The 13,379-nt window shown below is 48.1% G+C and overlaps 1 protein-coding gene across 2 annotated transcripts in view; it reads right to left on the bottom strand.

Moving 5' to 3' along the window:
* Positions 1 to 13,084, bottom strand: part of ACVR1B (activin A receptor type 1B) — a 36,405-nt gene extending 23,321 nt beyond the window's left edge. The window contains exon 1 of one of the 2 annotated variants that reach the window (NM_001195322.1): positions 12,994 to 13,084. In NM_001195322.1, the coding sequence (NP_001182251.1) occupies positions 12,994 to 13,084 (91 nt within the window). Of the gene's footprint in view, positions 1 to 11,309; positions 12,726 to 12,993 lie in introns of those variants that run through there. The other variant, XM_013988268.2, reaches the window with a different exon arrangement.

Here is a 13,379-nt window from a genome sequence, read left to right as displayed (position 1 = left end):
AATAAAATTAGAAAAACATCTGAATTTACTCAAACTTTACTAGTACACTAAACCCCAAACCTAATTTTGATTTCTTTGGAAAGCTAAATCTCGATTAATGATAACAGCTCTTCATCATCTGTTTCCTAGTGACTCATCAGGTTAAATCAGCCTACACATGCACATGCGTGTACGTAAATAATACACACCTAAAAAACTCTCCGTGTTCCATGACCAAAGAGCTACGTAGTAGAAACGACACAATTAGATAAAGCAATCATGGAGGAGTAACAAAACCCATCTACACAAAAGCAGGTTAAAAGCAGTCAGAATGAAATTCCCCCTGGCACAGCACTTCGTTATCAACAAGGTAGTCAAGCCGGAACTAAAGACCTCTTGGCAGGATCTGAACACGGTTTCAAACTATGATTGGAAGGTGGTCTGTGGCAGGATGTCAAAGGCAATCTGATTTGTGAGCGAGGCTGTGTGGGGAGGAAAGCCGGCAAAGCCCCAACCCGGGCAGACTGTGCAGCTGCACGTCACGGAGGCACCGGCCGCTGGGTCTGAGCAAAGACGGCCCCAGCACAGGCCAGGCCCAGGGCCGGGGGCTCCCTCTCCTACCCATGGCACACTCTGGGAGGACACTCAGCCAGGCTGCTGCTCACTGGAAATTCCCAAGAAGCACCATACGGGGCTAGACTCACAGCCACTCAGCCCACATCACCAGGGACGGGGTGTGGGAGAGGGCAGGGCGGGGGCACCGACCTCGAAAGATAAGAGGCACGCTGCAAACACCCACTTATCTGTCCTGGGAGATGAAGGTCCACCAGGGTTTTTAAAGCTACAGCACCTGTGATTTTAGCTTCATTGCTCCTTTGGGATGGTAAGTTTCATTTTAGCTTCAAAGCTCCCGTTTAAGGGACACTAATCCTGCCTCTTCCAAGCTTCACTGGGCAACCTTCTAGTCCTATAGAATCTAAGATTCAGTGCCCAAATCCACCTGTGCCACCCATACTCTTCATGATGCTACAACTTGATCATACACTGCCTCTGAGCACTCATCTTTCCAGACGACAGCATCCATCAGACGGACCAAACTGATAAGAAGCGCCTACAACAAGGCTGGCAGCTACAGCTCCAATTAGACCCCTAGCCTGGGAACCTCCATATGCCGCGGGAGCAGCCCAAGAAATGGCAAAAAGACAAAAAAAAAAAAAAAAAAAAAAAAAAAAAAGAACCTACTACAACCCACGATTATTTAAATCATTCTTTCTTGGACCTTATCCAAACTCCCTACAGCTTCCTTAGGAGAGAACAAAGACCACAACTACACAACTCCGTGATCCTCAAGAGCCAAGATGATCTGGGGGGCGGGGGTGGAGAAAAAGAACAAAGCTGGAGGGATCACATTTCCTGGTTTCAAAACTTACTACAAAGTTACAGTTATCAAAACAGTGTGGTACTGACTTAAGTACAGACTATAAATCAATGGAATAGAATTAAGACTTTAGAAATAAATCATACATCATCAACAACAAGAGTGTCTAAAACATTTTGGGGGCAGAAAGACTAGTCTCTGGCAAATCCACATGCAAAAGAATGAAGTCAGACCTTTACATCACGCCACTGGTAAAAATTAAAATAAGTCAAAGGTCCAAATATAAGAGCTAAAATTTATATGCTAAAACTTCAAAATTTTTTATTTTTATTTATCTATCTGTCTGCCTATTAATTTTTAGGGCTGCAACTATGGCACATGAAAGTTCCTAGGCTAGGGATCAAATTGGAGCTGCAGCCGCCAGCCTACACCACAGCAATGCCGGATCTGAGCCATATCTGTGACCTACTCTGTAGCCTGTGGCAACACTGGATCCTTAACCCACTGAGCAAGGCGAGGAATGGAACCGGCATCCTCACAGAGACTACATCAGTTCTTAAGCCACCAAGCCACAACGGGAACAGCAAAACTTCTAAAACTTCTAAAATGAAAATATGGTTAAATCTTCATGACACTGGATTTGGTAATGGCCTCCCAGATATCATTACACCCAAAACACAAGCAACAAAAGAAAGACAGGTGGATTGGCCTTCCTCAGAATCAAAACCTTTGGCGCCTCAAACGACAACATCAAGAGAGTGAAAAGAGAAACTCAAGAATGGGAGAAAAATATTTGTGAATCATGTGTCTCATAATGAACTTGTATCCAAAATATGTAACGAACTCTTAAAACTCAACAAAAAATAATTCATAAATGGGCACAGGACTGGAAGAGACTTTTCTCCAAAGACAGACAGGTAACTGACGAGTTCATGGAAAGATGTGCGACATCATCTCAAACACAAATGCATTTCACATTCAAACCTAAACCAAAACCACAATGAGATACCACTTCAAACCCGCCAGGATGGCCATAAGAAACTGTGAGGGCAGGCGCAGAGGAAACCGAAACCCTCACACACTGCCAGGAGGATCACAAAACAGTGCAGCTGCTGTGGAAAATGGTGTGATGGTGCCTCAGTGAGTCCACACTGAATTTCCAGATAACTCAGCAATACCACTCCTAGACAGATAGCCGCAAGATTAAAAACAAGTGTTCTCACAAAAACTGGTACATGAAATGGTCCTAACAGCACTATTCACAACAGTCAAAAGGTGGAAACACCTGGAAGCCCCCGAAACGAAGAATGGATAAACAAAATGTGGTATATTCACACGATGGAGTATTATTCAGCTATAAAAAGGAATAAACTACTGAAAACACGTTAATGCAAGAAGCCACATACTGTATGATTCCACTTATATAAAATAGGCAGGAAGCGTATGAGTGGCTGCTAGGGGCTGGGGCGAGGGGAAGATGGGGAATACAGCTTAACTAGCAGGTTACTGCGATTCCTTCAGGGTAATGAAAGAGTTCTGGAACCAGGCAGTGGTGACGGGCTGCACAACCTTATGAGGGTACTTAAGCCCACTCAATTTTATACTTTAAAATGGTTAGAAACAGTACGCGCTCTGCTACAGACGGTTTTTTACTGCAATTTAAAGACTACCATAAACCTCTGTAAAATGATATGTATAATATAATCTCAACGACAAAACCAAAACACCAACAATCCAACACAGTGCATCCAAAATAAATAAATAAATAAATAAAAATGGAGGAACAGTGAGTGTGGTTCCAACTGCGCTTCTTCCCGAGTCCCGAGGCCCTCAGAGATGCCCCAGGAGCCTCTGAACTCCTCCAGGGAACCAGTGTCCTCTTCCTCTTCAGTTTCTTACTGGTGTCCAGCACAGTGCCCGGCAAGCAGCCCTGTGCTTAATAAATCTCACTCAACAGAGCTCAGCCTCGTACTCTGAGAGGGAAGCGGGGCTCTGCTTTTAACTTTTACATACGTTTCTACATTTTCATTTTAAAAAAGGTTCCACTGCTTTCAAAAGACAAAAAGAAAAAAGCTGTTAGTAACCACTGGTCTCGACAACTGCCAAAATGTTTATGAACCCCTGCCTCGGGTTAAAAGCTGAGGTGTCTGGCACTAAACCATCACACGGCAGAGAGAGGTAAAGCTTGTGTCCCGGGGAGGGGAGAAGGCTTCGGGGAGGCTGCGAGACTGGCATTGGCAGGCAGAAGAGTCCTGCTGCACTAAAATAAAGCCATCAGATGCTATTGGTAACAAAGACTCGAGTTACCTTTCCACCTTTTCACAATCATCAAAATCAGATTGTAAAAAATACGCCCACACAAAACAAAACAAAAACTCTCAAGTACCCAAGAATCATAATAAAGTCAAATTTTACTTGTATAGTTGGTGATACATAACCCCCCCACCCCCAGAGTGTACTGGTCAAAAGCACTTATGAAAAAAAACATACATAACTGACTTAGTAAAGGAAGCTATTTGTATGAGGAGGAAGAAAAGCCACACAGACTTAACAATAAGACATTTGATAAGCTTGGTATTTAATTCCAATCTGGGAAAAGGTCTCGGAGTGGGGTTTGCATAAGAGAAAGGTGTTTGAAAAGCCAGCGCCACACTGTATCTATTCTACAAACTGCCTTTCTGACATTCTACTCGGAGACAAACCCAACCCCAGAGAGCTGTTTAAACAAGTTCACCCTTAAGCCTCAGGTCTAGAGAATGAAAGCTTTGTTCTCACTCAAAAGAGACGTTTGATGTTTATGCTAAGGAGACCTGTCATTGCGACTTAATTTATGGCTGACTGTAAATGCCTGAGTATCTAGCAAGGGCCCACCTGCTGCCCAGGACAATGTCAAGGTAAAAGTGGAAGGAGTGGCATCATTCTGACAGGCAATGCCCAGAGTTCCCGGGACCTAAGGGTACAGACTTGGCCATCACATTTAGACTGTCTACTAGTGACTTGGTATTTCCCCTTTACTGACAAGTTTATGTTGACATGTAAAACCATTCTGTTTTCTTTCTTTGTGGCATTGAAGCAGACACACTCGTAGCTCATTAGAACAGGAGAGGGTATTTATCAGTGGCATTTGGTATTTGCTTCCTGACCTACTTACTATCTTATGGATGTGTGGAGAGGTGACAGTGTACACCGTGGTTTTGAGTGAGAAGAGGGATAGGAATGGTTGTTTCAGGCAACTGGGACAATGAGGGAAGAAAAAATGAGGACTGAGAATAAAACTAATGAGGTTGAGATCAAGCGCATCTGGCTGGAATAAGATGGGTAGGTGGCAGAACAAACAGAGTGGAATAAACAGAGATGAAAGAAGTGAGGGAGCCAGTGCGATTCTGATGTTCTAAGTAACTCACAAATGTTTGTAGCATTTTGGAGAGACTGGGATAAAAACTGTATGCACAGGAGATAATACAATTACAGCAGGGCAGAATTGCAATGATTTACCTAGGATTTTGCTGAGAGGATGGAAAAGAAATTAAATTTATTAAGTACTTAAAATACGCAAGGCTCTGTGATAGGACAAAGACACATAAAGAAAAATAAGACAGCTCCAATCATCAATTTTGGGGGCGCAGAGGGTGGGAGAGTGGGAGCAGCAGAAAACTATAAATCACTGTGAACCCCTATACCACTGACATGGACCAAAGAGAAACACAGAGAGGACGGAACCACTGGCTGGGGAACGGCAGGAGGACAAGGGGGGGCGTCCCCACACTGGAGGATGCTGGATTTGGCTAAGAGAAGGCCAAGACCACGAAGAGCACCAGGCCTGTTAGGTCCATGGTAAATGGACAGAGGCAACAACAACGCCACGGTTCCAGCCAGAGACAAGGGCAGTGAGACCAGGCCAGACTGGATGGATTGGGATGCCAGGCTAGGGGTCTGGAGGCGATCCTGAGGCCACATAAAATTGACACAGAAGGTGCACTTTCCAAAGTTAAATCCAGCGGTAGGACAGAGGACAAGTGAGAGACTGGAGGCAGAGGCTGGTTAGAAAACGACTTTAATTGTCGTCCCTGGACACAGTACAGTCTTTAGAGCACACACTTTGGAGTCAGACAGACTTCAGGCCCGCTGCTTAACCTCTCTGTGCCCCAGTTTTCTCAACTATACAATAAATGGGGATACGAGGGCCTCAGAGAACAGCTGGACAGAGTAACACAAATGCTCAGTGTAACACGGAGAAGACAGCACACACTCCCTAAATCGGATCCTTTTATTACTGCTGTCATCCTAGTGAATGAGAAGGATCTGAGCGCTCTGTAGTTTTACTGTTGTTCCAACAAGCAGAAGTCAATTTGTGTGTAAACTTCTCAACGGCAAGGACAGCGTCTTCCCTCGGTATCCCTTTCAACTTTCAGCTTGCTCCAGGATATGAGGAAGGAACACTGACTGAATACAATCGAAGCTTATCTACTACAAGTATAGAATGTAATATACAAACATACACCAAGACAATATATGAAGATCTGGGGCAAGGCAGGCGGGTTCAACACAAACACTTTGCTTCAATTTACAGATTCCTCAACTCAAACCATCAAAATCATCTAAAAAAACTCATCTCCAAAGCACCCACAATCTCCTCTCTGCTCCAAACATGCACTGCTATCTAGGAAGAGGTCACAGGCAGTAGGGGAAAGCCATGTGTGGTCAAAGGACTTCTTTCCACATGCAGGGTCCAGCCACGGGAAGGCAGGGGACCAGGACTCCAGGAGCCTCAAGCCTCTCTTGGGACAGTTCTCTCCTCCTCTCCCGTCTTCCTTTCCCTCCCATCACCATCTGACTCACCACCCCCACACATCTTTTAAAACAACACCTGTTTACTATTTCAGTTTCCGCAGGTCAGAAGTCGAAGCATAGCATGACATGTTGGCTGGGGCGGCTTTCTCATCTAGGGCTGGGACCTCTTTCAAGCTCACTCACTGCTGGCAAATTCCGATGCCTTGTGGATGAAGGACGAGGCCCCCCCGTTTCTCTCCTCGCTGATGGCCAGGGACCACCCTCAGCTCCCTGACTCGGCCTGCAGTCCCTGGCCACATGGCTCCCATGGGCAGTTCACACATGGATGTTTACTTTCTTCCAAGCCAGCTGGAGCACCTCTGCCTTCCTCTTCTGTGATCAGCTGGGAAAACACTCTGCTTTCAAAGGGCCGGCATGATTAGGTCAGGTCCACCATGATCGCCTCCCTGTTCTGAAGGTCAACTGATTCAATCCCTTCATAATACAGCTGACCCTTGAACAACTCAGGGGTTAGGGGTGCCGACCGCCTCGGATAACTTTACGATCATCCCTCTGGATCTGCAGTTGTGCACCCACAGATTCAACCAACCTTGGATCGTATTGTACTGCGGTACTCATTTACTGGAAAAAAATCCAAGTGTAAGTGGACCCGTGTAGTCCAAACCCACGTTGCTCCTGGGTTAACAGTACTACCTGCATTCACATTTGACTGAGTAACTGGGGAAAGGTGTGTGTACACCAAAGACTGGGGATCTTGGGGAGAGGGGAGCCAAATCACCTTGCATTTCATTTCTTTATCGTCTATTTCACCTGCCAAAAAGCAAGCTTCACAAAGGAAAGCATCTTGTCTCCTTTTGTTAGCTGTTGTATCCCCACACCTACAACAGTGCCTGGCATATGGTAGGTGCTCAATAAATGTGTGTGGAAGGAATCTTTAGATCACCACTCTAGTACTCAATGTATACACACACACATCTGTTTAGTTCATTCACAGGCTGGAAACAGGACTTCTAACTGTACACATAAAACTTTTAGTTCAGAGAAACCATTTAGGAGTCCTTGGAATTCCACATGATATAACTTTCTCTCTGCCAGTCACCTGTATGGCTTTAACAAAGAACAGTTGATCCTTCTTATACATGGATTCCTGTGACTCTGCCTACTTGCTAAAACTCATTTGCAACCTCACAATCAATACTCTTAGTGCTTTCATGGTCATACGCAGACATGCACACAGTAGAGAAAATTTTGAGTCACCCAATGCACATGCTCCTGGCTGAGGCTGACAGTCAGCCACACTGTGTCTTCTTGTTTCAGTTCTCGGACTGTCAATATATGTCCTCATGGTATGTTCAGGGCCAGACTTTCTGTCCTTTTGTGTACTTTGTTGATGATTTCACTGTTAAAAATGACCCCTAAGAATAGTGCTCAAATGCTTAGTGGTGCTGTCTCTGAAACCCCACAGGCAGGTAAGCCTAGAAGACAGCGATGTGTCTTAGAGGAAATACCTATATTGAACAAGTTTCTTTTTTTTTTTCTTTCTTTCTTCCTTTTTTTTTTTCTTTCTTTCTTCCTTTTTTTTTTTTTTTTTTTTTTTTTTAAGGGCTGTACCCATAGCACATGGAGGTTCCCGGGCTAGGGGTCAAATCGGAGCTGCAGCTGCTGACCTACACCACAGCAACACCAGATCTGAGCTGCATCTGTGACCTATACCACAGCTCACAGCAATGCTGGATCCTTAACCCACGGAGCAAGGACAGGGATCAAACCTGCATCCTCATGGATACTAGTCAGGTTCATTTCCGATGAGCCACAACGGGAACTCCCTATACTGAATGAGTTTCATTCAGGCATGGATTATAGTGCCCGGAGTTACTGTTAATGACTCAACAATATATATTAAATAAGGGGTCTTTAAACAGAAACACAAACAAAACAAGGTTATGTATTGATCGGCTGATGAAAATACTGCAACCAGCAGCCGCAGGACGCTAACCCTCAGCCTCCCCTAGGAGCCGTGGTTCGGCATGTGCTAATCCAGTGATCCAGGGGACCCTGAAGGACCGTTACCACAAATAAGGCGACCTGACTGTTCGCCCCATTTTACAGATGACACCGTGAAGCAGCCAGAGATGCAGACGGGCCTCGCACTCCAGCGCCCCCGCCTGTTTTACGTCCCTTACAGCACTCATGACTGATAACTCGGTTTACTCATTTATTTTCCGTCTGAGCCACGGCAGTCCTAAGTTCCATGAGAGTTGGGGATTTCTGTCCACCTTGCTCCCAGTTACCACCTCGTGCCAAGATCCATTCCAGGAACATCCCCAATTGAATAAATAAAGAAATCTCCTGTATGTAATTGAGTAAATATTAGGGCGATTGGTACTTTAAAGGGAAAGGCAGTTACTTCATTATGTTCAATTCAAAATAGTCAGCAAAATGAATGCAGGCTTCGGACTTAGCGGAAAGAGAAGAAAGCTAAAAGGAACATCGAGGGGCCTGAAGTGGTGCTGTCTCTGAAACCCCACAGGCAGCTAAGACTGCCAGGGACGCTAAGGAAGAGAGCGACACTGTAGGACAGTATTTATCCACCACAAGAAGCCAGCGGACAGAGCGCACAGGCGAGAGCAGAGATGGTGCCCGTGGAGGCCCAGGCGGAGGCTGAACCAGGTGAAAGAGAGAGAAGCTGAGAAGAGCAAAGAAGAGTGGGATCGAACCTGGCAATGAGGCCGAGCCCGCAGTGACAGAAATGCAGCCGAGCCTCAGGGACTGTCCGGCCCTTCAAAGGTTCGGGCACTCCTGGTCCAGGAGGGACTGACCGGCTCTGGAGGCCCGCAACACTCACAGCACCGGGGGGGTGGATGAGCAAGAGGACTCCGGGATTTCCTTCTGATGAATACAGAGGGGAAGAGGAGATAAGACCCTCTTACATCAACTCCGGCTGCAACAGACAAACGGCGCAAGGACTCGAGACAAGAGGCGGGATTCCAGAATGAATGTTCACGGCTGCTCTGAGCAAAAACTGAACAGCAAACAATAAGGATTTCAAAATTAAAACAAAAGAGCCACTTGAGTATTCTAGTCTAACCTTCCAAAAGAAAGATCACAAGCACCACGAACTGAGAATTCCATTCCACCTCAACACCCTGTTCTCCTGAGTTATTATGAGAACAGACTGCGACGCAATTCAACTCCTGTTCCCAAATGCAACAAGCAGCTTCAACAGGACATGCTGGAAGAAGCAGCACGCCTCATCGTCTCCTCGCTTCCTGATTCATATTTTGGTAGCAAGGTTACAATTAGCTCACCGGTGGAGAAGAAACCTATTTATAACACAGCAGTCCACCTGAAAGACACAATCATCTGAAAAGGTTTTTAGAGGAAAATGAAGTGCGGCCGCTTCCTGCACTGACTACAGATTGCCAAGGTCTGCTCGGATGAAGTCCTCGGTCTAACCTTCCTGTGCTCACAGGCACCACTCTGGCCACCTCTCAGCCTCCATGTTCTTATGTAACATTTACATAGTGCCATAAACATACCCGGGGTTGCGTAAGAATTAAAACGTTGCCAAACCAATAAAGCCTAAAGCAGGTCACTCCCTCCAGACTGTCTTTGATTTGCACAGGTATGCTGCCTGGTTTACGATGTAAGGGCCTGTCAAGAGACAGAAATTAACTTGAGGAAATCTGACTGGGTGCACAAAAATGCACAAAGAAGAGGAAATTAACCACACCGGGACACGTGGCGCTTCTATCAATTGCAAGAGTTAATCTGCCCTGTAAGATAAAAAAGTAACCCAACATTGCCTGTTCACTGAAGTCAGAAACTGTGTCTAAAAATACCTCCCAGCCAACTGGCTATCAGTAAGTCAGTCTCACGAATGTCCCAATAAGAGCCCCACAGACTAGTTCCTTACTTTACGGGAGTGGGGGCACAACAGAAGCAGTCACAGAAAGGTGAAGGGCCTTATTCAAGGACAACCTGTAAGGGAGCAAAGTTCTGAGGCTGGAAACCAGCCTCCTCCCTCCATCAGGCTCTAACCTTTAACCAGAGTAGCCATTTTATTGTTTTAATCACCTCTGTCCCAGGAGCTCTTGACAAAACCGATCAGAGAGTCTCCTCTTCTCTGTAAGAGTTCGCGTTCACCATACTTCAAATTCATGTCCACTCAACAAAATTACAAGACTTGGCCTGGAATTACATTTTCAGTCTATTCACAGAAATTCAAAATATTCCTTTCTGAACCTCAAGCATCTCCCTTGTTGCTTTTGTCTTAAGAAATGAATGTCAGATTCTCTGCTCCTAATTCAGGTTTACATTTTAAAACACTAGCATGAAAACTCCAAAGGCAGGCCTGAAAACATGGTTCACCTGTCAAATGAATGCTGTTTACAACCTGGAACTCACGCTCCTATCACTGGCCTCGTACTGATTCGCTGCGAGCTCACTACTGAACAGACACCTATCCCTTGCTGCCCTCAGGTCCCGTCCAAGCACCCGGCTTCAGGGCTGCCTGGCTCGGCCACTCCTCCGGCCCACCTAGGGAAGCGCCACAGAGGAAGTGCAGGGGAGGGCAGCAATCAAGTTCTTGTTATCGCACAGCCTCTCTTTTCCCAGAACTGATGTTTGACTTGAAGCCTTTTGCAACAGTGGTCTCTGTAACATGCACTATTGGCAACTAGATGTGTCCAGGAAAAAAACTGTAGTGTCTGGCCAAGTTTAAAGGCCTTTGAGAATGTTTGCTGGACACACAACCTAATTTCCAATTTACCAAAAAAAGAAATCAACTCCCTCTTATGACCACCCACCCTCACCCCAACAAACATCCATTTTAGGAAGGTTACCGAAAAAATGAACCCTGCCCCACTCAGAACCAGTTGGATTATCAATTAAACATTCTTAACTAGGCTCACAACAACAAGAAAAAACCCCACCAAACACCACACCAAACCAACAGGGAAATGGCTGTTACAAATCTTGGACCTATTAGGAGCAGGATAAAAATTCCTATGGAAGGAATTTAAAGATTTATACCTACACGTGTAAAATGACAAACCTGAAGGCTTAGTCTCCTTATTAACCACCCTACCAGAGAAATAACATGCTACATACTCCCAAAGCAAGGCCCAGCAAACATTGTTCACGAAAACCAGGAACTTACCCTCCCTTTCAGGCTGCGTTCACACACCTTCACCACGTCTATCAGACCCCACGGCAGCGGCGGTGTGCTACCTATGCCACAGAGTCGCCAGCCCCAGGAACACGCACGAGGTGCTTAACAGAAGCATTAGCCGGTGAACAAAGAGCCCACTGCACAGGCTGCACCACTGGGAACAAATATCAAGGCCGGAGGTAATGAACTTGTTTTTGATACTCCAAAGTGGGATGCTGTCTTTGGCTGATCGTCTGGTTTTTAAAAGAAGCCTCAACCCACCGGAGAACCATTATTTTTAGTGGCGAGAAGAGAGCCACAGAACACACACTTGATCTCCTGCTGCTGGAAGGTTAGGGGCTGCTGAGAAGTCAAAGCAGCAGCAGGCTTTGTACATGGGGAGTGAATACAATCTCGATCGTCTCTCCCAGATCCCTCTGTGGGTCAATAATCACTTCAATATAACTGCCAAATATAACCTTCATCTGCTACCCCAATGCCGACACACATCTGAGACGACTCCCTTCAATTAAATATTTTAGGGTTTCGTCTGCTCGCCTCAGTCCCCTAAGCCTCATAAACAACACACCCAGTGGAGAGTCCCTCGGAAAGGTACCACCTCGGCAGGGAAGGGTGGGGGTGCCATGAGAGAGCAGGAGGCTGTGGGGCTTGGAAGGTAAGGGGTGTGTGAGGGTGGGGGACTGCGTGGGGGGAAGGGCTGGGAAGAGGGATCGTGCGGGAAGGTAAATAAATCCTGACCCAGGGCCGGGAGCCGGTCCAGTGGTGGGGTCTTTAAATAATCTTGGGGGTGGGAGGCAGGGTCTAGGATGTCACCTGAAAGGCATCCACAAAGTGATGAACTGAATGGGCCCCCTGGGGTGGGGTGGGCGAGGCGAGGTGGAAAGCAAATACACCCAGATGCAGATTAACCGTTCTGGGGACTAGGTTTCCTAGGGTTAGAGAGATTCCTAAGACAAGCTCCCGAAAGGTTTAGGGGCCTATTCGTCCCATTTCCTCCAAAGAGCTTCCGCGGGGCATGTGTATTGGGGGGGGGGGGTGGCCCCACTGAACTCAAGGGACTGCGCGAAGGGGAAATGTGACTCGCTTTCCCAGAATATTAGGGAGGAACGAGAGGGAGGGTTAGAGGCACCCCAAGTGCAGGGTCTGAAGGAAGGGTTTGACACCGCTACCCCTTTCATCCGAGGTGCGCGAGGCTTCTCAACACCGGGATCTCTCGGGGAGCCAAAGACCCCACTGCCCGAGCCCCACAATCTTGGCGGGAGAAAAGGCGCCCCCCAGGAGCATCTGGAGGGAGGGAATGGAGACCCCCGCCCCTGGACATATTGAGGGGCAGAAACGTGGATTTCCAAATCTTGGGGAAGGTACCCGGCACTTCCCATTATGGAACACGGGGGTACTGGGAGCGCGACCCCCGAGAGCTCCTCGAATCGTGTTCCGCCTGGAAGAGGGCTCGGGTCCCCAGGGGACCGGCGTGAGCTCGGTCCCAGCTGGGCAGCCGCGCCTCCGGGGTCCGGGAAAGCCGATTGGGGGTCCCCGCGACTCCCCCGCGCCCCCCGCCCGGCCATATTGTGCGCGTGGGGAGGGGGCGCGCTGTAGCCAGGGGCCGCGGCGCGAGGCCTCGCCCTCGCCCGGCCCTCTCCATCTCGGCCCCCGCCCCCGCCCCGGGACTCACCCTGGATCCCCCGGGGCCCGGACCCGCCGCTGCCGGCGAGCAGGAGGACAACAAGGGGGAAGAAGGAGGAGGCTCCAGCCGACTCCGCCATAGTAACCGCCGCTGCCGCCGCCGCCGCAGCCCAGCAGCGCCCAGCGCGCGCGCGCGCGCCCCCGGCGCCTCCCCTCCTCCCGCGGCCCGGCTCCCGCCTCCCTCTTCTCCGCCCGGCGCCGGCACGTGCGCTCCCGGCGGAGCCGGCGCCGCGGCCGCCGCGCGCGCACCCGAAGGGCGGGGCCGGGTGCGCGCGGGCGCCCGCCTTAAAGGGGAGTGTCTCTGTTAAAGGGGTGGGAGGGGCTCGCGTCTCAGCCAACCTCACCCGTGGGTGCCGAGCCCGGCGCCAAGGAGGC

The sequence above is a fragment of the Sus scrofa genome, chromosome 5, assembly GCF_000003025.6.
Source record: "Sus scrofa isolate TJ Tabasco breed Duroc chromosome 5, Sscrofa11.1, whole genome shotgun sequence".
Classification (NCBI taxonomy): Eukaryota; Metazoa; Chordata; class Mammalia; order Artiodactyla; family Suidae; genus Sus; species Sus scrofa.
The sequence above is the reverse complement of the archived record's forward strand: the minus strand, read 5'-3'. Positions and strand labels throughout refer to the sequence as shown.